This window comes from Pteropus medius, unplaced genomic scaffold (genome assembly GCF_902729225.1).
Source record: "Pteropus medius unplaced genomic scaffold, Ma_sr-lr_union100, whole genome shotgun sequence".
Taxonomy (NCBI): domain Eukaryota; kingdom Metazoa; phylum Chordata; class Mammalia; order Chiroptera; family Pteropodidae; genus Pteropus; species Pteropus medius.
Genome location: NW_024349800.1, coordinates 63,758,744 through 63,784,230, shown reverse-complemented (window position 1 = coordinate 63,784,230; position 25,487 = coordinate 63,758,744). Strand labels below are relative to the sequence as shown.

General features: G+C 41.9%; 1 protein-coding gene across 2 annotated transcripts in view; it reads right to left on the bottom strand.

Annotated features, from left to right (window-relative positions):
* Positions 1 to 25,487, bottom strand: part of TTC12 (tetratricopeptide repeat domain 12) — a 43,186-nt gene that overhangs the window by 5,736 nt on the left and 11,963 nt on the right. For both annotated transcript variants that reach the window (XM_039887929.1, XM_039887930.1), the window contains 12 exons: positions 22,270 to 22,329; positions 17,314 to 17,385; positions 13,251 to 13,311; positions 12,616 to 12,804; positions 11,356 to 11,425; positions 10,423 to 10,511; positions 8,220 to 8,388; positions 3,688 to 3,780; positions 2,560 to 2,620; positions 1,644 to 1,781; positions 1,045 to 1,143; positions 525 to 593 (listed from right to left, as the gene is read on the bottom strand). In XM_039887929.1, coding sequence (XP_039743863.1) covers positions 525 to 593; positions 1,045 to 1,143; positions 1,644 to 1,781; positions 2,560 to 2,620; positions 3,688 to 3,780; positions 8,220 to 8,388; positions 10,423 to 10,511; positions 11,356 to 11,425; positions 12,616 to 12,804; positions 13,251 to 13,311; positions 17,314 to 17,385; positions 22,270 to 22,329 — 1,170 coding nt within the window. The remainder of the gene's footprint in view (positions 1 to 524; positions 594 to 1,044; positions 1,144 to 1,643; positions 1,782 to 2,559; positions 2,621 to 3,687; positions 3,781 to 8,219; positions 8,389 to 10,422; positions 10,512 to 11,355; positions 11,426 to 12,615; positions 12,805 to 13,250; positions 13,312 to 17,313; positions 17,386 to 22,269; positions 22,330 to 25,487) is intronic.

Sequence of the window (25,487 nt, the reverse complement as noted above, 5' to 3'; positions counted from 1 at the left end):
GTTAACCATTGGCCTTTCTCAGTTTTCTTATCCAAATGTCAGAAACAGAAGCTGAAAGCCATTCCAGCATATATCTCCAAGGGGGCTAAAACTATTATGCATAAACAACCTGCAGGATCACTGGCTTCAAGATACGGGCCTGGCTTTGTTGATTATGGAAAAAGAGATTCTACATAAAATCACCTGGCCTCTTCCATTTGCACAAGGATATCTTGAAATAGGACAAATCAGATAGGTTACACTGTACACGCTGTTAAGTTCAGACCATACAGAAAAGAGATTCTTAACTCAAGTTCCTGTGTTCTAGGGGATAGACAGATGTGCACTGGGTGGGGGTTACCAAATCCCCTGAAACTACAGGCAAATTTGGTATTTATGTGATTATGGGAATCATTCTGAGGAGTTTGTCCTCCCTGTACCTCAGACCAGCAGAATCCCAAAGGTGTGATCACTTCAAAAGGGTAAGAAAACAAAAGAAAAACAACAAAAGAAGCTGTTTCTGGAATTCCCTGGGAGAAGCTTACTGTCAGGATTCCTCCATCCTGGCTGTTCAGTAGAGACATGCACCTCCTGCTCGCTTCCATGGTCCAAATCTGCAACGACGGGGACAGGGCGGAGGCAATGTCAATGTTCTGGTCACGTGAATCCCCTACGGAGCTCCTTCTGAGCATGCAAATAAACTGGCCACTCCTTCCTTCTCACCCCTGCCACATTTCTCTCTCAGCACTTTCTTATTTCTTCCCACGTCTATTTCTCCTATCTATAGGGCAGAGACCACATTTTATTTGACTTAGTAAATGCAGGGCCTAGCACCATGCTCAGCACACCTTGCACACTCAGTTTTCTGAATGGATACCTGACTGAGTGACTCACCTATCCCTCAGTGGAGCAAAGTGACAGAGCGTCCACCCAGCCTTCCCCATCTCTACTGCCAGTGTTGGAGTCTTGGGCTTCTATTCTCTTTGTGAAAATGAGAACAGTTCTATGCAACAGCATGTGCTCAGGTTGTCCCAGGATTTCACGTAGGGAGAAAAAATGCTGTACCTCAGAGACAAAGGGGGACTGAAGGCACAAGTTCATCATGAGTCCCAGGAGTGCATATATGACCTCTCTGAACAGGTCCACATCCTCCTCACACCTGGCCTTTGGAAACAAAACAAGGTAATCCATGACCTTTCTGCCTTGCAGCTTTGTATGGTCATCTCTTCCCCCTGGAAATGGTATCAGCGTTACTCATGCTCCCTAAATTGTCAGTGTCATGAACCTGAGTGACAGTGGAAGATCAGAGAACAGTCTATGAGCTAGTGTTAGTATAGGAGACTCACAGGGAGTCTCTTGTGACTCTGGTTCAGCCTGGGCCTGTGTTTAAGCCAAAGAGTGACCTGCTCAAATGGGTGGTCACACCAACTCTACCAGAAAACCCCTCCAGCCTCTCTGTGGTGAATCAGACCTGATGCGAAGGGCTCTTTAAAGCCAGCTGCCCATGAAATCTATGGTTACAGAAGGGATAAGCCACTGGCTCCAAAATTTCAAAAGAAATTTTGAAAAAGCTAGATAATTAAGAAGAAACCAACTCCCTCTCCGCCACCCCCAACCAAAGTAGATAAAGACCAACTAAAATTTAAAAAGAAAATCTAAAATACCATGAGGCTCAAGCAGGCATTTCCAAATTCTTCAGAGGCAGACATCTGCCTTCGGGTGGCAGCCTCAGCACTGAGGTTTCCCATGAGGGCAATGCACTGGCTGAGAGCCAAGGTATTGGTTACCCTGGGATCTCTCTTCTAAAAGTCAATCGAGAGAAAGCAGATCAGCAGAGAGCAGGCCGTGATACCAGTAATAATCCCTCACTCACAAAGATGCCCAGGAACCAGACAGCACAGTGTCATACGGGGGCATCAATGGGGTCACGCTGGCAACAGAACAGAAACACACAGGGGTAGACCCCAGAGCACCTTGGCCTGGAATAGGGAGGCCTTGGGCTTAATCCCAGCAAACCACCAACCAGCTTAGAGAACACGGGTAAGCCCCATCCATTCCCGGAGCTTCCATTCCCCATCTGAGTCACTGGGGTTCAGACATGCTCTCTAAGATCCCCTGAAACTCCTATGGCTCACTAGGGACAGGGCCTAATCGCAGCACACTCTCTTAGAGAGCCCTCTATCCCCTTGCTATTTTCTGCCTCATCAGCTCAAATCACCATATTTGCCCTTCTGACCAGGATGATGACTTCCTTTCAGGGGACAGGGCTGCATGTGGTACTTGTGCCAAGACTTAGGGTCAGAAGGGGACTGATGGAGACTGACAAACTCTGCCTTCACCTAAGGTATAGTCCACATCCAGCTTTTTCTCCCCTGTAATTAGCTTTGTCCATATGCTGTCTCTACCTGCCCTAACTACAGTTGTTTCAGTAACTAAGAATTGTGTAAATTCCAGCCGTGAATGAATGATTAATCAACCTGATAGACAATAGGAGTTCTGGGGTGTAAATTGTGTTTAAACAGCTTTGCTCATGCTCTTGAGAGTGCCTGTCCTAGATAATAAAAATAAGGACTTGCTCACCAGAACGCCTGTGAGTGCCGGGAGAACACTTGGAAGGTTGGCCTGGAACCAGACTTGGAATCTGTTGAGAAAATATCAGCCATGATTTATTTCTACATTATACAAACTATAAGGGAAATACAGTCTAGTGCCTTGGGTGATGGAACAGACAGCCACAAACTCTGGGCCCATGTGATTTGCAGTGTGTCTGGATGGTTCATTGTGAACCATTCACTCTGAAAGAGAATGTCCCTAGGCATATAAATGTGGCTTTAATTTCTCTAAGTCTGAAAAACTGCCTTTGATGTTAAACAACAGATCTCAGATGGCAGCTCTCTTATGCAAAAATTGCTTGAATCTCTAGGCTTCTACCAAACTGACCTACCACCACCCCTGCCTCCCCTTGCTCTACGGTGTGTGCTGTACAAACAGGAAATACAGTGCAAGCATGTTTCCTTGTCATAGCCATGAGGAGGGCCCGATATATACATGTCTACACATGCTGGAGCAGCTATTACACATTTCCATCTTGTGCCTATGGCCTGTCTAGGATCACAAGCAGGTCTCTCTCATATGATCATTTCTAAGCAAGATGTCCAAAAGTTGGTAAGGAAACTAAAACAAACAAACAAACGAACAGAAGCCGAAATGCACTGGGAAAAAAAACGCTTAAGAATTATGAAAAACTGAAGACCTTTACTGTCTTCCCCAGCAGATAAACAAGAAAGAAAAAGCGGAGCAGGAATGGGTACACATAATGCCAATGGCAACCCAAGAGAAAGCTACATTTTACCGTGAATTCTCCCCCTCTCACTCACATTTATTCAGTATACATTTGCTAGGCAATTCCTATTAGGCTCTGATTAAGGGGAAGAAGCTTCTCCAACACACAGTAGGCTTGCTTACTGTGAGAAGTACTGTTTTAAGTACATTATTGCTTCCAAATTCATTGAGGATTGGGTCCCCCTCCAGCCAGGGGGACTGGAACAACAGTGGCCAACCACAGCCCCACTGGAAGGCATCAGCCCTCCTACTCAGTGAACCTTGTGATGCTCAGCTGGTTTAGCTTCCCTGTATGCTGTACATTTTAACAGATCAGACAGTTCAACAAAGGCTGAAGAAATGTCAATTTCTGGAAATAAAAATTACCTTTCTTCCAGAGCCAAGTCTATGAGCAGTCCCATGGCTGAGTTGGCCTTCTTATCTGAGAACTTGAGAAATGACACCAGGGCTTCCAACAACCTGTAAAAAATCCATAACTATTTCAGAGTGAGTTGTCCTCCAACTGACAGCATCCTCAACAAGGAGACTTTGGAGACCAGGAAAGAGTCAGCATCCAGCTGAAAGAAGCTGAAAGAAAGAGTGGCCTTGCCATGCCCTCCTAGGAGGCCCAGCTCCTTGCCTATCCCAATGAGACAGACGTTTTCCTATGAGAATGGTTCCACCACTTAATGTGAAGTCTCAGGGGGTTGAATAGTTTTAACTAAAGTTCACTATTATGAGATGCCAACTTGGAAGGAATCTTTGGTGCTTCTGCCATATGACTCTGGCTCGGCCAAGTTCAATCACATGAATGACATCTAAACGCCATGTTTACTAATCTGCTAATAACTAAAGTGGGAGGGCACCCTAATGAGATGGGGGATGGAATAAAGACATCACGAGACTTTGACAGGCTGCCGAATCTATTAGATGAAATTTAATATGGTTAAACTCAAATTCCTCCATTTTTAGGGCTGGACATTCTGTATAAGTAACTGAATTGGGAGACCTGGTTTATAACTGTTTCATATGAAAAAAGATTTAAGGGTTATTAGCCAATTGAAAATCCATTATGAACAGTCTGGTGCAGTGGCCCAGAAAAACTACTGCAGTCTCAGGCTGCCCTAACAGACTGACTGGCACCAGGTCAATGGAAGTAGGAGTGGGACGCAGTACTGGGCTCCTGATCTCCTACAGTGACATGTGTATTAGGTCAGCGGTCCCCAACCTTTTGGCACCAGGGACTGGTGCATCTATGAGAATATAAAGCCTAATGATTTGAGATGGAGCTGAGGCGGTGATACTAGCGCTGGGGAGCGGCTACAAATACAGATGAAGCTTTGCTTGCTCTCCTGCCTCTCACCTCCTGCTGTGCGGCCTGGTTCTTAACAGGCCACGGATCAGTACCAGACCATGGCCCAGGGTTTGGGGACCCCTGTGTTAGGTGATATGTTAGAAACAGACTCATGTTAAGTGGCACAGAGTCTAACTGGTGGGAGGTGTGGGATGATGGAGATGAGGAAGGCTTCAGAAGGAAATGAATGCCAGAGATGCTGAGGAGGTAGGACTGACCATATATCATCTCATTACAGATGTGGGGAGGAAGCCATCCAGGGGAGCTCTCGGGATTCTAGCTAAGGCAACTGGGGGATAGAAATGCCACCACCTATGAAGATAGGAAATTTGGGAAGAGGTCCGGTTTGAAAAACCACTTTGACTTACTAAGTTTATAGTATTTGTGACAGTGAGATAGAGATGTACAGTGGTAGAAGGATGTTTCCTTCTAGCACTTAAGAGAGAGAGATTTATATATGATAAGGCCATGGATGAGAGGTGGGCCAAGGGTGGGATCCTGGGGTCCCTGACTTGGAAGGATGACAGCACAAAGGGGGCTCACAAAGAAACCAAGAAGATAAGCCAGAGGGTTAGAGAAGGATGCTATTGACAAGACCAAATATCACCAAGCAGTAGAAGTAATGGAAGATTAAGACAGTAAAGGTTTCATCGGATTGGACTCTTAGGAGTGTGGGCACTAGTCACCCACATCTATGGTACTGGCTTTACTCAGCAGCTTGTTCGAGAAGGATTCTGGAAGTCGAGAAGGATTCTGAAGGCACTGCTTGGCATCATCTGAGGGATGGTTGAGGAAACCAGGGTGCTTAACCTGGAAAAGATCAGTGTCTTCAGATATCTCAAGCCCTGGAGAGTGGGAGAGGTGATGCATTCAGAAGGTCTGCGAAAGACTGAACCGAGGCCTCAGTACAAGGAGGCAGAACTGTGCCAGACTGGAATGTGGTAGTTTGTAGTCTGTGTAAGGAGATAATTTTATATTCACCAGAACTGTCCTGAATAAAGTGAGATCCATATCCTTTCATTAGCTGGGGAAAGATGCCCTCCTCCCAGTCCATTAACTGTTAGAGCACCCATCCCAGTTAAATGGAGAAAAATATAATGAAAACGCTAGAATCATCCCTGAAGGACATCATGCACAGCCCGGGATACCCCAGAGGGAACGCTGGTGCTAGGTGGGGCAGGATGGGATTGTTTTTAAGGTCCTAAGTAACTTCGAGCTTCTGCAAATCCCCAGCTTCCTCAGGAGTATATTCCAGGATTCCTGCTGTCAAAAATCACTTATTTTACAGTCAGTTCAGATTCTTCCTTTACCAATTTAAATCTGTTTTCTTCACTCTTGAAGATGAATACTAATAAACCTGAATAGCACAGCATTGAAGAGGAGCTGGCAGTCTAAGATCATCTTGGTTTTTATCCTGGGAGACATAAACAACTAGACTTCCTCTCCATGTGACAAAATGCACATCCTAACTGGACTAAAGAGGACAGGGTGTCCTTTTTTACCCTCTCATCTCCTTTTTGGTTGCACATTTTCTGCTCTGCTGACCAGCATCTGTCCCTGTAGATGAATCACCCATCAGAAAATGGTCTAGTGTAACCCACAAATGCACTTTTAGGTCAGTTTAGGACCTTGAGCAACAGAACCTAAAGAGAGAAAATGAGTATAAATGTTATTATTGAGTCCACACCATGTATCAGGCATGACACTAGCTGCTTTCTTTGCTGTGGCAGACGTTGTTTGCTGGCAAACCCCATAGACACCATGCTCTCTCTTATCCTGCCTGACTCTACTATAGAAGCTGGAAGCATTTTCCCCTCCAGGGGTGGCATGTGACACAATTCTGACCAAAGAGAAACAAAAAGGACAGCCCTGGCTGGTGCTAACCTGTTTTAAAGAGGGCTGTGATGCTTGGAGTTGCGGTAGCCTGTGTGACCATTATGGATGGGTCAAAAGAAGATGAAGACCTTGACCCTGACATCTTTAAGCCACCATACCAGCTGTTGCCATCTTTAGTCTTTTTTGTTATGAGAAAAATGAGGCCAGCTTCTCTTGGTCAAGTATTCTGTACGAATGCAACAGGGAAAAAAAAAAAACAACTTAACTGGCATATATATACCGGCTCTCTTAGGCTTCATCATAAGTCTGTGATATAGATGAGACACTGGGCTCATCAAGGTGAAGTAACTTTCCTGGGTCACCTTAGTAGACAAAGACAAGATCTGGGCTCATGGCTGCTTGCATCTAAAAACCTAGCGCTTGCCACAAAGTGATGCTGGCCCTCACTCAGTTCCTGTCAACGTACAATTGTTCCTTCAACATCTCATATAGGTAAAGCATTCTGGGAGGAATACACTATTATGCCGCTTTGTGAGGGTTATGGGACCTGTGTGTAGTCCTATCTTGCTTCAAACCATCTCATTTCATTTTGGAGAACATATTCCATTTCTTTCTGGCTTAACTGGAGATAGAAATTAACTAGAATAGCAAGCATAAAGGTAATAAGCTGATGTTTCTTTGACTCTCTAAAGAACTGCACAGGAAGATCATAAGTGCCACTCCCCAAGACATGGGAAAAATTAAAATTGAAACTCAAGCAATTCAAAGATAGCTTAGGGGGAAAAAGCTTATGATAACTCTAGCTACATTTACTCGAAGAGACCAAAAACAAATGAAAAAATATGTAATGAAGGTATTGAAGAAATGACTGCAGAGTTGTTCGAAATGGAAAGTGTGCTTTTGGGGATTTAACTCTGCGAACGATCCATCTGCCTGTGTATATCTTGCCTATATCCCAGGCTGAGAAGAGATAAAATGAGATAATTAAAAAAAAAAAAAATCAGAAGCCAAATTCTGTCTTTAGATTATGTATCAAGCACTTATAAAGCATGCCATAATTATTGCTACTATTTCTATTAGGTTGAATGACCCACATGAAATTGCCAACATGCACTTTTTTTTTTTAATATGAAAATGAAAATTTCACATATTCAAACTAATAATTTTTAGGCTGAAGAGCACTGGGCAGAATCACTATGGCTTAGTATTTTTTTTTATAAAGTCTACTTAGGAGAGAGGCACATTCTAATCCTATCACAGAAGGCCTATGTGTAACAGCCATTTGAGATGTGTTTTATTATTTATACTCTACCATGCTCCAGAAAGGATATGCAAGATCAGACAGTATTACCTCACACAGGAATGAAGAAGAAAAGTAAGGACAGGAACAGTGTTGAACCAGGACTGAGGCTCACAGGGCAGAAGCAAATGACCTATTTTAAAGCTAGGTCCCTAATCTGGCTTTGGAAGAGCTGTTGTCTACTCCGCCCAAGATGGAATGAACTCAGGAGAAGCAAATCCATCCACACTACTAGGTTCAGACAGGCATCTGTCCTGGAGGTCCTCATGAAGGAGTGCTCCTTTCGAAGGCTTTTGCTGTTATTGATCCTTAGTAAAGTCTGATGGCACCTCTCATGTCAGGTGTGAGAAGGGAGATAGGCCAGTCTTAACGTGGCAGGTGATGATGATCTGAGACGCTGCAGGGACAATCCCGCCAGCAGAGCCTTACCGGGTCAGGTCGAGATGGCTAACGACCAGGCTCCGGCCGTTCTCTGACTGGGCGAGCTGTAGCAGCAGGGCCAGGCTCTGCTCCTGGATGGTCAGGACATCGGAGGCCAAGAGGGAGGAGAGCAGCCTGCCTGTGTCAGGGCGCGTGACAAGCAGGCGCTGGTTTTCCTCTGCAAGACACAGGGATTGCCTGCCTTGTGTATCTTATGACAGCAATTAAACCATCCCAATGGGAAACACAATTCTTTTCTACTCATTTGAGAGGTGGAATAATGAAGTATAAGACCACAGACTTGAGACCCAGACTGCTGGGTCTGAATGACTAGTCGAATGACCTTAGCCCAGTTATTAACTCCTGTGTTCCTCAGTTTCCTCATCAGTGAAATGAGGAAGATGACCTGCCTAACAGAGCTGTCCTGAGGCTTAAACGAGTTAATATATGATAGTACTTAGAGCAGGGACTGGCACACATACATTAGCTATTATTATTATTCTTGTCAAAAGCTCCTTGGCGTATGTAAATATCTGGAATTGTGAGAAAAGGAAAAGAAATCAGCTGAATTATGGAATATCTTTAGACCATCAATTTTCAAATAATGGCCAGAGCAACCATTTGAGTTCTTTCTAGAATATCACGAGAACATTCATTATTAAAGCATGCCCCCCTTCCTAGACTATAAACTATTTCCAGGGTGGCGGCATTGGATTTACCCCCTCTCACCTGGTTCATTTTCTAACCGGGTACGTGAATTCGTTTGAAGGCAGGCAGGGGTACAGCTGGAATATGAGGCTAAGCCATGAAAGAGAGCAGGGTTTGTTTAGTTTATATATTTTTGCTTATACTGGAAAAGTAGCTCATTGGAGGCAATTCAAATAACAAAGGAGAATAAAGCTGAAAATGAAACGGCCCCTTCTCTCTTATTCCCTTCAGGTAAGCCCATTCCCAAAAGGAAATATTATTTACCCTTCGTATGAATAATGTTAAAAATATGATCCATACATCCTACCCTGCAAGTGGCTTCTCTCTCCCCCTTAACAACATATCACACATAACAAGATATATGTCCTTACTTTTAGGTATTCCCTTTTCCTTTTTAAAAACTGCTGTGTATTTATTGAGTCGGATATACCAAAACTTTACTGATCTGAGATAGAGTATTGACATCACAGGCAGTGTCTGACACTATATTTTCAGATGTTAAAGAAACATGTGACCCCAAGGTTCACACAAAGTAGGATGTCGGCTAAGGAAGTCAGGGCTGCAGGAGGGCTTTGTCTGCTTCACATCATCACCAAGCCCTGCCTCCCTTACCCGCCTGTAGGGGGCCCTGCAAAATCATCTCCCCAGGAAGGTAACACCCTATAGTGATATTATTCTGAGCATAATTCCCTTTAGGAAAGAGGTCCCTGATTCTCTAGTTTTTTAGAACTTAAGATGATTCCTCCACTTTACTAAATCAGGAAAAATATTACATTATCTCATGTTCAGCATGTTCTAGTTTACAAACTACATTCACAAGCTCTATCGCTGGCTCCCCACAGGAACCCTGTGAAAAGAAGACACAGCTATCATTGTGCTCATTTTCCTATGAAAACACAATTTTTTAAAATGAGGGAAATACTTAAATTTTTAAATTTACACTGAGGTCACAAAAGTGATAAAGATTGTACAAAAGCTTAGTGAACCTCAGAAGAAGATCCTAATATGTAAAAAGCTAAGAGTTAACAAGGTAAATAAAATCCCCATAGCATTTTGCTATCCCTATGTTACACACTAATCAGTGTTACAAGATGCCGACAGGGACAATAATAAAACTAATGATGCTAAAATGGGTACTGTGGTCTGAAAAAAAAACAAAACCAAAAACAAAAAAAAATATTTTTAGGCAGATAGAAAAAACTCTGCCACCCTACTGCCAACATATGAACAGAAGTTATGAGTCTGCATAGAGCAGGGCTAGTACCCAGGTAACGAGACCACTCATTACACTGACAGTGACCTGGGCTATGGTGAAGGCGGCTGTAAGAGCCCAGGGGATATAACTTCAGTGCAGGCCTTGCTTCTGATCTATCCAATTTTTCTTGGCGAAGGTCTAGAGATCAACTCTCCAGGGCCTGGCCTCCAGCAGAACAAACACATCTGCCCATGGAGCTCCCAAATTAATGGACGTTAATATCGATTCATGATGACGAGCCAGGCCTACCGTTCTCGCTGCACACTGCTTGCCAGAGCCTGAGAACAGACACGCACACAGTCTCTTCCATTGCATCTTTTCCTGCTGTGGAAAAGCACCTAGAATGAACAAAGGTGAGCAATATTGAAACTGGAAATCGGTCTTGATCTTCTTTTCAGTTGGTTTTATTTCACCTACAGGCTCCTCAAATGGTGAGGTTCGGAAAGTAATTTTATAATCCAGAGCTGTGGGTCACCAGGACCAATGGACTGCTAAGCACTGAGCTGAGAGCTCCAGGACAAGGATGCAGGCTGAGGAAGTCGGAGCTGCACAGAGGGCGAGTGGTGAGCCAGGAGCCGTGGGCGATCATCGTACCACAAGCAATGAACAGTGGCCCAGCAGACTGCTTAGGATTCAAGTGCCACCTCATGCATGCAAACATGTGCTGGTGACCAACCTACAGCAGTGTTCTAAGCCTCAGGAATTATACCAGAACTGAAACACAAAATAAGATAAAAATAAATTTACCAAACCACCTCCTACTATATAGTTTTGACTTCAGATGAAATTATAAATGGGATAAGCCAGGACTCAGCTGATCACATTTCCTGATATGATCAACAAATTCTAAAAGAAGAAAAGAACAAGTAGCAATCTTGCAACTGGTAGGAAACCAGCAAGAAATGGTCATTTCTGTGACTTGAAGTGCTTAGAGAAAACTTGGGAAAGTTTGCTGACCTTTTCTCTCTCTGAAGTTTTTAATTGTAGCATAATTCAAACTACCTGAGGCTCAAAGTTCAGGGGTGTTCACGTAGCAGCTTTGCCTTCTTCAAGGGGCCACCAATATTGATCGAAGGCGGTACCATCCTGTGAAGTCTCTGCTTGTGTGATTAGTGTCTGATTTCATGAGAAAGGGCTGTCCTTCCTTGCTTTGATGCTGGCTGTCTTTACAAACATTCCTACCTTCTTATGATCTCATTCCCACTGATGATACTGAATCCATTTTGTGTCCTGAATAAAGTTCGTTCTGTGCCTGAAAAAAATTCAGAGGAAACCACATTAGACTCCTGAACTGATGGCTGATGTCTAGCAGCTGTAACAGAGCCAGCTGATAATGAGAAGCCCAATATGGAATGTCAAGGTCGCCAAATTACAGTTTGGGCAGAAACAACTACCTTTACATTCTATAGGTATTCTGCACAAATACCTACAGCTGTCATCAGCCACTTGGTGCCCCAGTGAGAGGGACATCCTGCTCAGAGAAGGAGGACTAAGCCTGGTAGCCCTGTGGGTTTTTTGACAATTCATCATTTTGTAATCTTTAGTCTCCAGAAGCTGCTTAACCTCTAGGAAGAACTGGCATATCTATCTCTTCTTAAATATTTACTTTGAAGCTCCTCTAGAGAGGAGCCTCTAATTTCCAAGAAACTACTGAAGGGAATATTTAAGTACCCTCCATTGTATACTGAAGGGAAGCAAGAAACTCCATTTGTATAAACGACATCCTGTCACTGAGTCACAAAAATGGTTTAAGGCCTGGTATCGGTGTTTATAAGAACTGCTAAAAGAGGACAGTATGGCTCTCCTTAGGAGCTGATGTTTGCTCTGAAACTATTTACATGTCTTAGGCAACCATTATGTGTTAACTGGGGTGAACATTATAGTTTAATAGTACAAAATTCTATCTTCCATTCCCCTGTAGTTAAGGGGAGATTTGTTGGGGTGGTACAGGGTGTTTGGTGTGTATATGGGGTATGTGTGAGGTATGCAAAAGGTGTGTGTATTTGTGCAGGACGTATGGAGAGCACATGTGAGGGGTAAATATGTGTGGTGTGTGTTATGTGACAAAAGTATGTGTGATATATGTTATGTGTATGTGTGTATGTATGTGTATGGTGTATATAAGTAGATATGATGTGAGTGCATGCTGTGTGTGTGTATGTGATGTAAGTATACACGGAATGAGTGTGTGCTGTGTGTTTGCGTTGTATTGTGTGTGTGTGGTGTTTACTGTATGTGTGTTGAGTGTAGGCATGCTCTGAGGAGAGGATGGAACTGGGATGGGGGTCTATTTCTTATGTATTCCCTTTACCACCTACATTATAGTAAGTCTTCATCCTACATTTGTGGAAAGAAGGGATTCTTTGCCTCATAAGGGCAGACCTCTAAACTCTGTCCCTTACACTGACAATATTCATGAGGTCACACACATCTCTGGCTTACAGTCTTTCATCATTTCAGTCAGGATTTCAATCCCTCCTGCATAGAACAAGGGGTTCTGATCAGGCTTGGAAAGAGTCTCCAGGAGATTCTTGGTTGTGACGGCTGTGTTCTTTCCTGAATCCAGCAATTCATGGGCTTCCTTCTCTTGGAGGTCTGCTTTCTGCCGAAGATCTACTTGATTCAGGTAATCTAGCAAACCAAGAAGAAAAACAGAACAAAAACAAAACAGGACAAAACGAAACTCTAACATCAACATTATCAAAGAGTAACTTTTTTAGAGGATGGGACGTTGAGAGGTATAACACATTAAAATATTTCAAACTTGTCTTCAGCAAGGAAAGCTCCAGGACTAGTGTACAGTGTAAACCCAGAACCTTAAACCGCCTTGGGGCTTCAAGGACAACATTATTCCCTGTAAGTATATGGAGGAGGGTGTAGAAAGAAGGAAGGCAAAGACTTGAGTTGGAAAACAAAGGAAAGAGTTGCAGGGCAGCCTGTTAACATAGAGGACTTGGCTATGTAGGCATGGCGAGGCTGTGGCTTTGTGGCCAAGTGCGGTATGGAAGGTAGCCTAAGGCCGGAACACAAAGGGAAAGTGGAATTCAAGTGAAGAACATCAGCAGGAATGGTCTCACCTTTCACCTGTGTCTGCAGCTGGGGGTTTATTTCTAAGATCTTCTGAAAACACTCTCTAGACTGGAAAAAGAAAAAAAATGAGACCTTGACAAGTGTTTAGGGGGTAATTAGGTGATTACAAAAAAGACACTGGGTATCACAGGGCTTGGCTTCTTCATTATTTCCTCCCAGCCTCCTCCTGCTCCTAGCATAGGAGGTAAGCATGGGAATCTAGTATGCATTTGACATTTTGTTTAGGCTCCTCTTGTTCTGTGGGGCAGCAGGTATTATTTCAAAATTTATTTAAAAAAAAATAGTGTTGTCAGATACAGCCTGGAAAATATCCAGTCTTAAATTCCTGTGGATCAAGTCTGGCTGGGATAAAAATAATCATAAGGTGAATGCAAAATTTAGATATGATATTTGCACTGAGAGAGAACAGGAGGCTACCTGTCAGATATGCCCTTAGGGAGTAAGGAAATAAATAAAGCTAGAGACGCTGTTGACAGAGACTTGGGCACAGGAAACAAGAACTACCTACTTAAACATACAAAGCCGCAAAGAGAGCCAGTAAGGGGTCCATTCTGGCTGTATAAGAGACAGCTAGAAAACTTGAGAATGAAGGGAACTTGTTCGATAGAAAGTTTCTGGAAAAAGAGAGAGAGATTCTAGTTCATAGGGTGTGATGATGCTGGGTTTAGGGCAGTACCATTCTCAGGAATATCAAGAACTGCCTGGAGCATAATACAACCAGGTAACAACAGAAAAAGCTCAGAAAAAAATAGTTCTGAGACATATTGAAGGCTCAAGGCTTATCTAGAAGATTAGGATTAAGAAATAAACTGCAAACAAAAACAAAAACATCACATTACAACAGAGAATAGTGTTGCAGAATAGAATCGTACATATCAAACACGGTAACTGCTATAGACTAAATGTTTGTGTGCCCCCAAAATTTATATGTTGAAACCTAACCCCTAATGTGATACATTAGGAGATGGGGCCTTTGGGAAGTGATTAGGTCATGAGGGTGGAGCCTGCATGAATGAGATTAGAACCCTTATTAAAAAGACCCCAGTGAGCTCTCTCACCCTTCTGTCCTTCTGTTTATGAACTAGGAAGCAGGCCCTTATCAGATGCCAAACCTGTGGTGTCTGGATCTGAGAGTTCTTCGCCTCCAGAACTGTGAGAAATATATGTTTGTTGTTTAAGCCACTCAGTCTATGGTATTTTGTTATAGCAGCTCAAGTAGACTAAGATAATGACCCTGTATCCAACTTCTTTTTAGCCCTAGATCTAATCTATCGACAGTTCCTGTTGGCTTCACCATTAGTGTATATCCAGAATTCAGTCACTTCTCATCACCTCCATCATCACCAGCCTGGTCCAAATCATCATCACCTTACTTGGATAATTTGTTGCAAAAGCCTTCTGACTGGTTCTCTGTTCTTTTTTTTACCATCCAAAATAATATTCTCAATATAGCAGAGTGATCCTTTAAAACATGAGTGAGATCATTTTGCTCCTTTACTCAAAACTTTCCAATGGCTCCCGGCTCACTCAAAGTAAAAGCCAAGGAGTGGGTATAGCTCGGGGGTAGAGCATTTGACCACAAAGTAAAAGCCAAGGTCTTTCCAAAGTCTATAAGGCCCTAGGGGATCAGTCCCCGCGCACACGTCATCACCTGCCTGACCTCACTCTTATCACTCTCTTCCTTGCTTCCCTTCACCTGAACCACTCCTCCATTATATAGCCACATGTCTTGCTCACTTTACTTCCTCCTTTCCTTTAGAGAGGCCCTCCTTGACCATCCTACATAAAACCCTCACCTTCACTGATTCCTGTTTAGTTTTCTACTCAACATACTACATGTCTACTTATTTGGTTTTTGTCTCCTGGCCACCTCTATCCCAAGAATGAAGTTTAGTTAAATCAAGGATTTTGTTTTGTTCATTACTGTAATCCTTGCCTAGGACAGTGCCTGGAATATAGGAAGCATGCAACATATATTTACTGAGTGTAAATGAATAAACAAATGCGTGAACAGAATTTGGTGACCTTATTACAATAAGCCTGTACTACTTTTAGAATTAAAATCCAACAAAGAAAATACAGTTTTAAAAAATGTACATCAGGAGGCAATTTCTTTTTTAAAATAAAATATAAACATAAAGACATCTCATGTTCAGAGATTGACAGACCTAATATTGTTAAGATGGTAATACTCTCCAAACTGATCTACAGATTCAATATGATTGATATCAAAATTCCATCTGGCTTCTTTATAGAAACTGACAAGCCAATCCTGAAATTTATCTGGTAATCATGGGACCCAGAATAGCTAAAACAATCTTGAAAAGGCAAAGCAAAGTTAGAAGACTCACGATTCCCAATTTCAAAATTTACTATAAAGCTGTAGGAATCAAGACAATGTGGTATAGGCATAAGAACAGACATATAGATCAATCGAGAGTCCAGAAATAAACTTATACATTTATAATCAGTTGATTTTTTTTGACAAGGGTGTAAAAATCACGCAGTGGGAGACAGAATAGAGTCTCCTTGACAATGGTGCTGGGATGACTGGATATTCACATGTACAAGAATGAAGCTGGAACTCTCCCTCACACCATATAAAAATTAACTCAAAGTGGTCAGAGATCTAAATGTAACAGTTAAAGCTATAAATCTCTTAGAAGAAAACTACGTAAATCTTAGATCAGGCAATGTTTTCTTAGATATGACACCAAAAGCAACCAAAGAAAAATATAGGTAATTTATACTATATCAAAATTTAAAAATTTTGTTCTACAAAAGACACCATCAAGAAAGTGAAATGACAGCACAAAGAGTGGTAGGAATATTTGCAACTCATTTATACAATAAGAAACTTGTATCCAGAATACAACTATGGCAAAGGATCTGAAGAGACATTTCTTCAAAGAAGATATGCAAATGGCCAATAAGCATATGAAAAAATGCTCAACATCATTAGCCATCGGGGAAATGCAAATCAAAACAATGATATACCACTTCACACTCACTAGAATGGCTATAATAAAAAAGACACATAATAACAAGTACTGTACAGAATATGGAGAAATTGGACCATACACTGCTGGTAGGAATGTAAAACAGTGCAGCCACTTTGGAAAACACTCTGGCAGTTTTTCCAAAGTTAAAATTGAGCTATCATATGACTTAGCGGTTCCACTCATAGATAAATACTCAAGAGGATTGTAAACATATGTCCACACAAAAACTTATACACGGATGTTCATAATAGTCAAAAGTGGAAACAACCCAGGTGGTCGTCAACTGATGAACGGATAAATACAATGTGGTATATCCAGACAATGGAATATTATACAGCAATAAAAGGAACGAAGTACTGATATGTATCACAACATGGAGGGACCTTGCAAACATTATGCTCAGTGAAAGAGGCCATTCACAAAAGACCACATAGTGTATATTTCTCTTTATATGAAAAGTCTAGAATAGGCAAATGTATAGAGACGGAAGTAGATAGTCCAGGGTTGAGGTTGGGGAGGACAGATGGGGAGTGACTTCTAATGGGCTTAGGGCTTTTTGAGGAAGTGACAAAAATGTTCTCCAATTGACTGTGGTGATGGTTGCACAATGTTGTAACTACACTAGAACCACTGAATTGTATATTTTCCATAGATGAATTGGTTAGTATGTGAATGATAGCTCAAAAAAGCCACTATTAACAATATATAATATCTTAGTGTGCATATATATCTGTGTGACTCCTTTTGGATGATAAGATTACAAGTGAATTTTGTTTTTATCTTTTTGCTTCGTTCTTTCTCTCTAGAGATGCTCCTCTCCGGGCTGAATGAACACTGGTAGAAGATATTGCAGAAAGGGTTCCACAGCAGGTGGGGCTGTACTAGGTGACACTAAACATCCTTCCCAACTCTAAGATCTTAAGATTTGCCCTGGAAAATATTAAAAGGTGGATTAATATCTAATCAATTTGGAAGAACATGGTTCTCCTCTGAGATGTCTGAAGTATCACTCTGCGATCAAACATGTCACATTCTTTTAAGGACTTACCACACTGTAGTTCTTTAGGGCCAAGTGGGCTTTTCCCATGTGGAAATATGCTTTTGTGCATTTTTCATCACACTGCATAAAAGAGAATGACTAATCAGATGTTTCAGAAGATTTGAAGTCATCAGCACCCTCTAACTGCCTAGCTAATAGAGTTAAGGCCGAGCTGTGTTCTCAGGACAGCTCCCAGAGTTGACACCTAAAACTTATCCGTGACTCTGTGACCAAACTAATTGATGCTTGAAAGGAGCCTGGATACACAGGAAAACTCTCCTCTATCAAATTAATTAATGATACTTGTCAGTATTCATTTCCATTTAATGACACTCAATCAGGAAACATACTAGAAACCCTTAGCTTAGGAGAGCTCTTGACCTTGGTGGAACATGAGAATTACTTTGAGAGGCTTATAAAAATCCTGATGGCCAGACTGAACCCCAGGCCAATTAAATCATACTTTGGGGCAGGGCCCAGGCATCGATATTTTTAAAAACTCTCCAAGTGATGTAAATGTGCAGCCAAGTTTGAGAACCACTGGTTTATTAGAAGAGAGGCAAATTTACTCAGGGCAGACAGCTGAGGTTAGTATTACATCTCAGTAGGCTTGGGAAGTTCCTCCTCCGAAATAAACCACAACATATATACTGGGAGCTTATACTCTTATCATTTAAGGTCAGGAGGGATTCCCGCCTCTAAAGGCAGGGTTGAAACTCAAGGCTGAGACTGTACCATGTGCACAGGGGGCCCTGCCTCTATCTGCCCCTAAGTATTATAACTCCAGAGGGAATGATTTGGCACAAAGACATAAACTATAATTTAAAATATACAGTTAAGTAATTGAACCCCTTTTATGTACAAGGCACTGTGCTGGGTCAGATGATCTTCAGGGGTTTAGATTTAAATAGATTGAGAGTGAAGTTCATGAGTCTAAAAAGTCCTGGGTAAAAAAAAAAAAAAAGTCCTGGGTGACCCCCTGCTCTGCCTCTCACCAGAAGTGGGATGTTGGCTAGGCCACCTCACTTTTCGGATGCTCATTTTCCTCACCTTGGATAGTGAAGATAGTAATAGCGTTTCTCTCTCAGGTTGCTGTGAGGAGGAAAAGCTTATAAAACACTAGTGCAGCACCAGGTGATATGGTATCATTACTACTGCTGCAGTTATAATAGCAATCCATTTCAAGGCAAAAGAGAGAGTTTAAAGAAAAGCTAAATAACAATAGAGGAGGGAGCAATAATTGTTATTGGAGAGCCTCTTACATATGCATTTTCGTGAGTGTCATTTCCTGACTTGTTGCTAAGTGAATGGCAGTAGTAAAAGCAACAATAATAATCGTGTGTTAATTGGTCCTCGGTCCTTTCCATGTAGTTCATATGAATTTCTCATATAAACCTTGTAACAACTCTATGAAGTACAGTTGTTATTCCCGTTTTATAGATGAGGAAATGAAGGGTTGGAGAGGTTCAAGGTACATGATACACAGATACTAAGTAGAAGAGCTGGGATTTAAAATCTGGCCATTTGATTCCAGGTCCCAAAGGCTTAAAAATTATACCAAATCTCCTTTAGAAAAGTGCTATAGCAGTTCAGTAGAGGAAATGCACTCTGAAGAAATACAGTCTGACAAAGGGCTTGAAGGAGGAATCAGAGCTGGACCTTGAATGGTACGGAGAGTTGAAAAGAGAAAGATGAAGGGAGAATGGGTTGAGCAAGGAAGTCCCAGAGGTCGGAGAGGGGCTGCTGGGGCTTCAGTGGAGGTCCAGTCCAAGGGGCAGGGGCTGGGTGGAGGGGAGATCAGGATGGAAGGGGTGAGTTAGACAAAGGCTTCACGGGGAGACCTTGAATACCAGTCTAGAGGAGGGCGAGTGATCAATGGTCGTGTGTGGGAAAGTTGAACTGGAGGCAGTGTGCAGAACTGACTAGAGGAGGGAAAGGCAGGGAAATAAGTGAGGGGACCAAAGCAATCGCTTAGAATGAGGGGCTAACGTCTGACGTCCTGCTGATGCTGGGAGAGAAAGGAAAATGCAGACACCAGAGCTATGTCAAAGAGAGAATTAACCAGCATCAAATAATCATCAATGATAAGGGGGAAGGAGCATGTCAAGTCAAAAGGTTGGGGTTCAGATGCCTGGGGGACATCATGTGCCATTAGCAGAAAGAGGTAAGTCAGGGTAGGTAGTGGGGAAGGATGAGTGGGAAGATGAAGAAATTGTTTCTAGACGTACCATGTTTCAGATGATGCCCAGGGAGGCGGCCGAAATGCAGCTCTGGAGCCCAGGGGGTGGTGGGGACTGAGGGAGTAGTTATGAGAGCCATTTGAAGAGATGAGAGTTGAACCCATGAGAGGAAACTAGAACTTTGAGGGAGAAACTGCAGAGAGAAGAAAGGCAGAGAGCCGAGGACTGAACCTCGGGGAATTCACAAAGGGTGGAATTGAGGAGGCAGGAAAGGACCGGTCAGGGGAAGGGAGAACTCCAGCACTGTGGCTCATGAACGCCAAACGTTCACAGAGCTGTCACTAGCAGAGCACTGGGGTTACAACAGGGGGAAACAGGCCCGAGCCTCGGAGCCCTGTCCAAGTCACTGTCACTGTGAAGGGGTGTTGTTGTGACTACACTTCCCTCGTACACTGAGGCAAAGGGCTGCTAATGGATTTTCTCCCTTTTCTTTCTTGACCATGTGTCAATCCTCATCAGGATTATCACGGTTGAACCCCACATCCCCTTAAAAGGAATCCTGCCTTCAAAGGATGATGTATTTTATTGTGCAGGAAGTGTTCTGCTGAGAAAGAAATGATTCTGATCCTAATTGAAATCAGCTTTGCTGCCTTATCTTCCCTGACGAGGAACATCAGTCTTGAAATAGCACCACATGGGCTTGTCTCTGCCAATTTGGAGTGTCAAAAAATATTAAACTGGCATAAAAGTACTAATGCTATTAATAATGCAGTGCCAATGACAGTCATTATTGATATATTACTTTTAAAGAGAGTGAAACTTTTAACTCACAGCTTTTACATAGGGCTAACCATTGTTAGTTTTTTAGAACTCCTTATCCATTTTTTCCATCTCTCCAAGTGTTTATTTAAACCTCTTCAACTGAGAGCCTCACTGGGCGCTTAACGAGATTGGCTGCTGAGTGTCAGCGTTTTTTAATGTCAGCTCTGCTGAACTTGCTTTGCCCCGGCTTCATTATTAATTACATTGTGTTTCAATTAACATTTGGGAACAAACCAGTGTATTATCATGAATCAGCGCGATGGCGTGCCTACTTCTTTGGCCCTTTTCAGATAAGAAAAGATACTCCTGGAAGTCCCATGAAGAGAGACCCCCGGCCAGGGGTTGTGGGGTTTAAGTTTTCAGTGGAGAGGCTGTTTTAGCAGACGGTTCAAAGAACCAGTTTACAGTTAGATCAACATTAGCCGTGTGATCCTACATAGGTTACTTAATTAATCTCTGAGGCTAGGTTTCCATGTCAGAAAAATAAGGATAACGGTGGTATTGAACATAACAGAATAGACTGTTGTGAGGCTCAAATGAGACAGCTCATGGCCAGCAAGCAGCAAATGGTGGCTTTTGCTGTTATTGTTAGAACAATTGAGGAAAACATCCTTGCCTCTGCTGAATGATGGTAGAAAAAGAAATCAGAATCAAATAATGTGACAAAGCAGGTTAGTGGTTCTATGCTGGAACTGTGAAGAACCTGATGTCGTCAGCGTTCGGCGGTTCCTGTAACTTAAAGACTATCAGGACGCAACGGGACAGGATTTGCCATCACACTGTCTAAAGGATAAAGAAATTAAGCACTCCAGATGGCAGTTTTGGACGATTTCTAGTGTTTTATAAACCGTTATTAGTAAAGGTGAATTTCTAATTCACCCATTTCCCTAGCTTACCCTCTTATTAAAAAATAAGGAAGTAGGTGTGGCCAATATGTTGCTATCAAAATGTGCTCTTGTTTTGGGCCATGTGTTCATTCAGCTAGGGTAGGTGTGCTGTACTGGGGGAATCGTGTCACAAGATAAACATGGCCTGTTCTCCTGTCACTTCAACTTTACTTGATTGTGAGTTATCTAAAATAATATGGATATATGAAGACGAACATAAATTTTATGGAGTACAATGCAAAATTCACAAGGATTCTTAGGATAAAACACATGTCTAAAAAGAAATTTCATGCTCTCTGCTTCTAGATCCTCTAGGGGCTCATATTTGTTCCGCTAGCAGCCCTTCAGCGAAAAAGTCTGGGCAGCACTGGTTTGGGTTATTTAGTTAAAGCCCCTATCATAGAGTAATTTAGGGGAATGGATTAAGGATTATTTAGATATTTCCTCATCTGAAATAATATTCCTAAGACGTGATCATGGCACTTCTCTTTTAAAAACTCTTTGAATATTTTCACCTTACTTCTCCCCATCTCTGATTGTCTATTTTGGTAAATTTTGGAGGAAACACCATGCACAGTATCGTGCTGTCTGCCTGAGGACTGACGAGTATTCAGGCTGAACAACAGGAATTCTTTTTTCTGATTAATCCTCTACAAATAGGGGATGCTATAATACATTTCTAAATTATTAGAGCTGGAAAGAAAAAGCACTAACTGAAGAGGATAAATGACACTGTAGAAACAAGCGCCCATGGTTGGCTCTGGAAAGAGGAGGCATCACCACTATCACATGAAGCAAACGTCTGATAACACAACAGCAAAGGATGAGTCGCTGCAATATAAGCCTTGAAAACCGATATTAACAGCAGCTTCTCTGGAGTACTAAGAGCTAAGTGTTTTATGTATACTGTCATAACCCTCAAAGCAATTCTACTCTACCCATTTTACAGATGAGGAAACTGAGGCTCTGATCGCAGAACCGGTACCCTTTCCCCCCATGATACACTGGTAGTTTCCCCTCTATTCTGGCCCAGGGAAGCCCAGCTCCATAATGTGGAAAAGGAAATTTCTTCTTACCTTCAGAGCCCAGTCACAATCCACTAGTGCCTTCTGGTAGTCCCCAAGTTTTATATAAGCCTGTAATGACACAAATAGCTGATATTCACACACAACCCAGTATCAAGCAGTCCTTAGTTAACACAGAAAGAGCAGCTGAACAGTAGAATGATGATGAGAAATAACTGGTCCCTATCAGTATCAGTCAGGGTCCCTATCAGTATCAGTCAGGGTCCCTGCAGGAAACAGGTGGCATACTCATGCTCAGATGGTAGCCGAGAAGAGTTTAATAAAGGGACTATTTACAAGGTGAGGGCAAGGGAAACCAACAGGAATGCTACAAAATTCCAGGGCTAGCAACACTGGACAGCCATTACCACTGCTAGAACTGCAGGGGCGTAAGGAGGAGCAATGACCAAAACAGGAGAGGGCAGCTTTGTGAAAAGCACTGCCTGATGGGACCTGAGGCCTTTAGTAGAGGAGAAGCTGAGATACCCAATGTCACTGTCCTCCTTCCTCCGATCTCATTGGCTAAACCCAAAATGGAAGCTAGAAAGCAGGGAAGTCAAGGGGCCAGTCCACAGAGGTCAGTCCTCAGGGTATAGAGCAGGCCAGAGAAAGATTTGGAGAAGCAAAAGAAAATACTCAGCACACAAAACACATCTATAAAGGTAGAGTTAGCTTCTAGAGTCGTCTCCCTGTGAATATTCCAGGAGGAAACCAAATGATAAAGGGAATCAAAAAGATAATAACAGATGTTGGCAAGAATGTAGAAAAATTGGAACCCTCATACACAGCTGGTGGGAATGTAAAATGATGTAGCCATTATGGAAAACAATCTGGCAGTTTCTCAAAAGACTAAACATTGAGTTACCATACCATATGATCCAGCAATGCCACTCCTGGGTAGATATCCGAGAGGATTGTAAACATATGTTCACAAAAAATTAAACTGGTACACAAATGTTCACGGAAGCATTATTCATAATGGTCAAAAAGTAGAAACAATTCACATGTCCATCAACGGATGAATGGATAAATAAAATGTGATATAGCCATGCAATGTTATATTATGCAGCAATAAATATATATTACGACATGGACGGGCCTTGAAAACATTATATTAAAGGAGCCAGACAAAAAAGGAAAAATATTATATGATTTCATTTATATGAAATGTCCAGACTAGGCAGATTATATGTAGAGACAGAAGGTACAGCAGGTCATGAAATAACATCGTTTTGTTCAATGTCATTTCATTATTACGTTGATAAAAAGCCGTAGGAACTTAACTCTTGTTTCTACATCAATTAGCCTGTGGTAAAACTGGTTTCATTATATGTTATTTTGCTGAAAGTTGCAGCAATTACACTTACTATAGATTAGTGGTTGCCTAGGACTGGGGGTGGGGCAGTACAGGGGTTCGTGGTGAAATGCTTAAAGGGTTTCTTTTTGGGATAACAAGAATGTTCTAAAATTGGCTGCAGTGATTGTTGTACAACTCTGTGAGTATACTAAAACCTACTGAATTGTACACTTTAAATGGGTGAATTATACGTCAATTATATTTCAATAAAGCTGTTACCAAAAAAAAAAAAGGAAAAAGTTTGCTTCTTTCCTCATGAGCAGAGCAAGAAGGAAGAGACACAGGAAGTAGGCTGACATTTACAAGACAGGCCATCAATCGCCATGAGCCCTTGGTGCCAAATGCCTTGGGGGCGCTCTTTTGGAATCCCCTAAAATTGAAAAAAATCTGGAAAATAAAGAATTGACTCAGAATTCCTTGGTCTACTCAAGCTAAACTGAATTCAGTTCACTTGTAATTTCAAAGAACTAGTGGCATATAAACAAATGAAAGGCTGTTTAACATCAAGCACAGTGGCTACTGTACCCTCTACTAATTACTGGACACGATAGGTGGTCAATAAATTCTTATTAAGTTGCACTAAGTAGCCTTTAAGCACTCTTCTTTCAAAAAGTTCCCTAAAAAGCAGCAATGATCACCCGTTATAAGAAAGAAAAACCAGGCATCAGAAGGATAAGTAGCTTTCCCAGGGATCCATCAGTCACCAATAGAAGAGCCAATACTCCATGCAGGTTTGCCCATGAAGAAGACTGTACCAGGGCACTGTGACATTCTTAACAATAAATCTGATGAGATATTTACGTGGTAGAGCCAATTATGGGATCAGTGTTATAACTTATGGGGAATGCAAGCATTCGACCAAAGTGAGGAGGGAGCAGGCAATAGCCAGCTAATGAATTTATGCAGTGCAGCTCTTTGCATCGATAGGAAGGAAGCTGCTAAGTAGTGCTTTCATTAACTCAGGTTCTCTCCTAATTAAAGCTGATGACTGAGTTTTCTGTTCTATAAAGCATCATTCTTTCCTCCAGGGTTTGGGGTTGCATTTGAAGGTCAGAGGATACAAGGAAGAAAGTAGCATTCTTCTAGACAACCGTAGCCATGAATTCATGACGTTGCTATTCAAGATACATACGAACTTGGAAAAAGTCTGTATGAGCTTCAGCAAGTTCTCTACACGAGCTTTTTACTTTTTTCTTCTTTTTAAGGCTTGGATTCAACATCCTATAACTTCCCCATTCTCTTTTGCTTTTCTACATTTTAAGAAGAACTACTACTTCGAAATGATTTATCTAAATTACACAGGCAATCTATTGATCATAACATTAGCTCCAAGAGAAAAACAAAGCTATGAAAGGGGAGGTTTTTCCTCTAGCAAGCAGAAACACTCAATTCACGGGGCCCTTAAGTGTTTTCTAACACTGCATGCAAACAGGGGAGGCATTTTAAAAATAGTCTATGGTTTAAATGATTCATAACACTAGGCAGCACGTTTTGCATTTATTTGTCTCCGAATAAGCTTTCTCTTTGGGAAAAGTAGGAGGAATTGCTTCCTCAAAGCTTCCATTGCATTTACTTATTTTTATCCAGTTATTCTTAATGTGGATAAAACTAATCACAGTGTTGTTTAAACTTGAGTATAGTAAAAACGTAACTAATTTAGATTAATTAGGGTACAGACTTTCTGAATTAGACATGTCTGAATTATGTAACATTACAAAAGTATTCGATTTTACTGCTTTCAAATAACTTTTGTGTAACAAGACTGAATAAGCATCACTAGGTAAATGCTTTGAAGACCCAATTTAGTGATAAATAAAAAGGAACTATAATTATTATAGTAATTGTTTCCATTTAAATGTTTCACTTGGAGTGT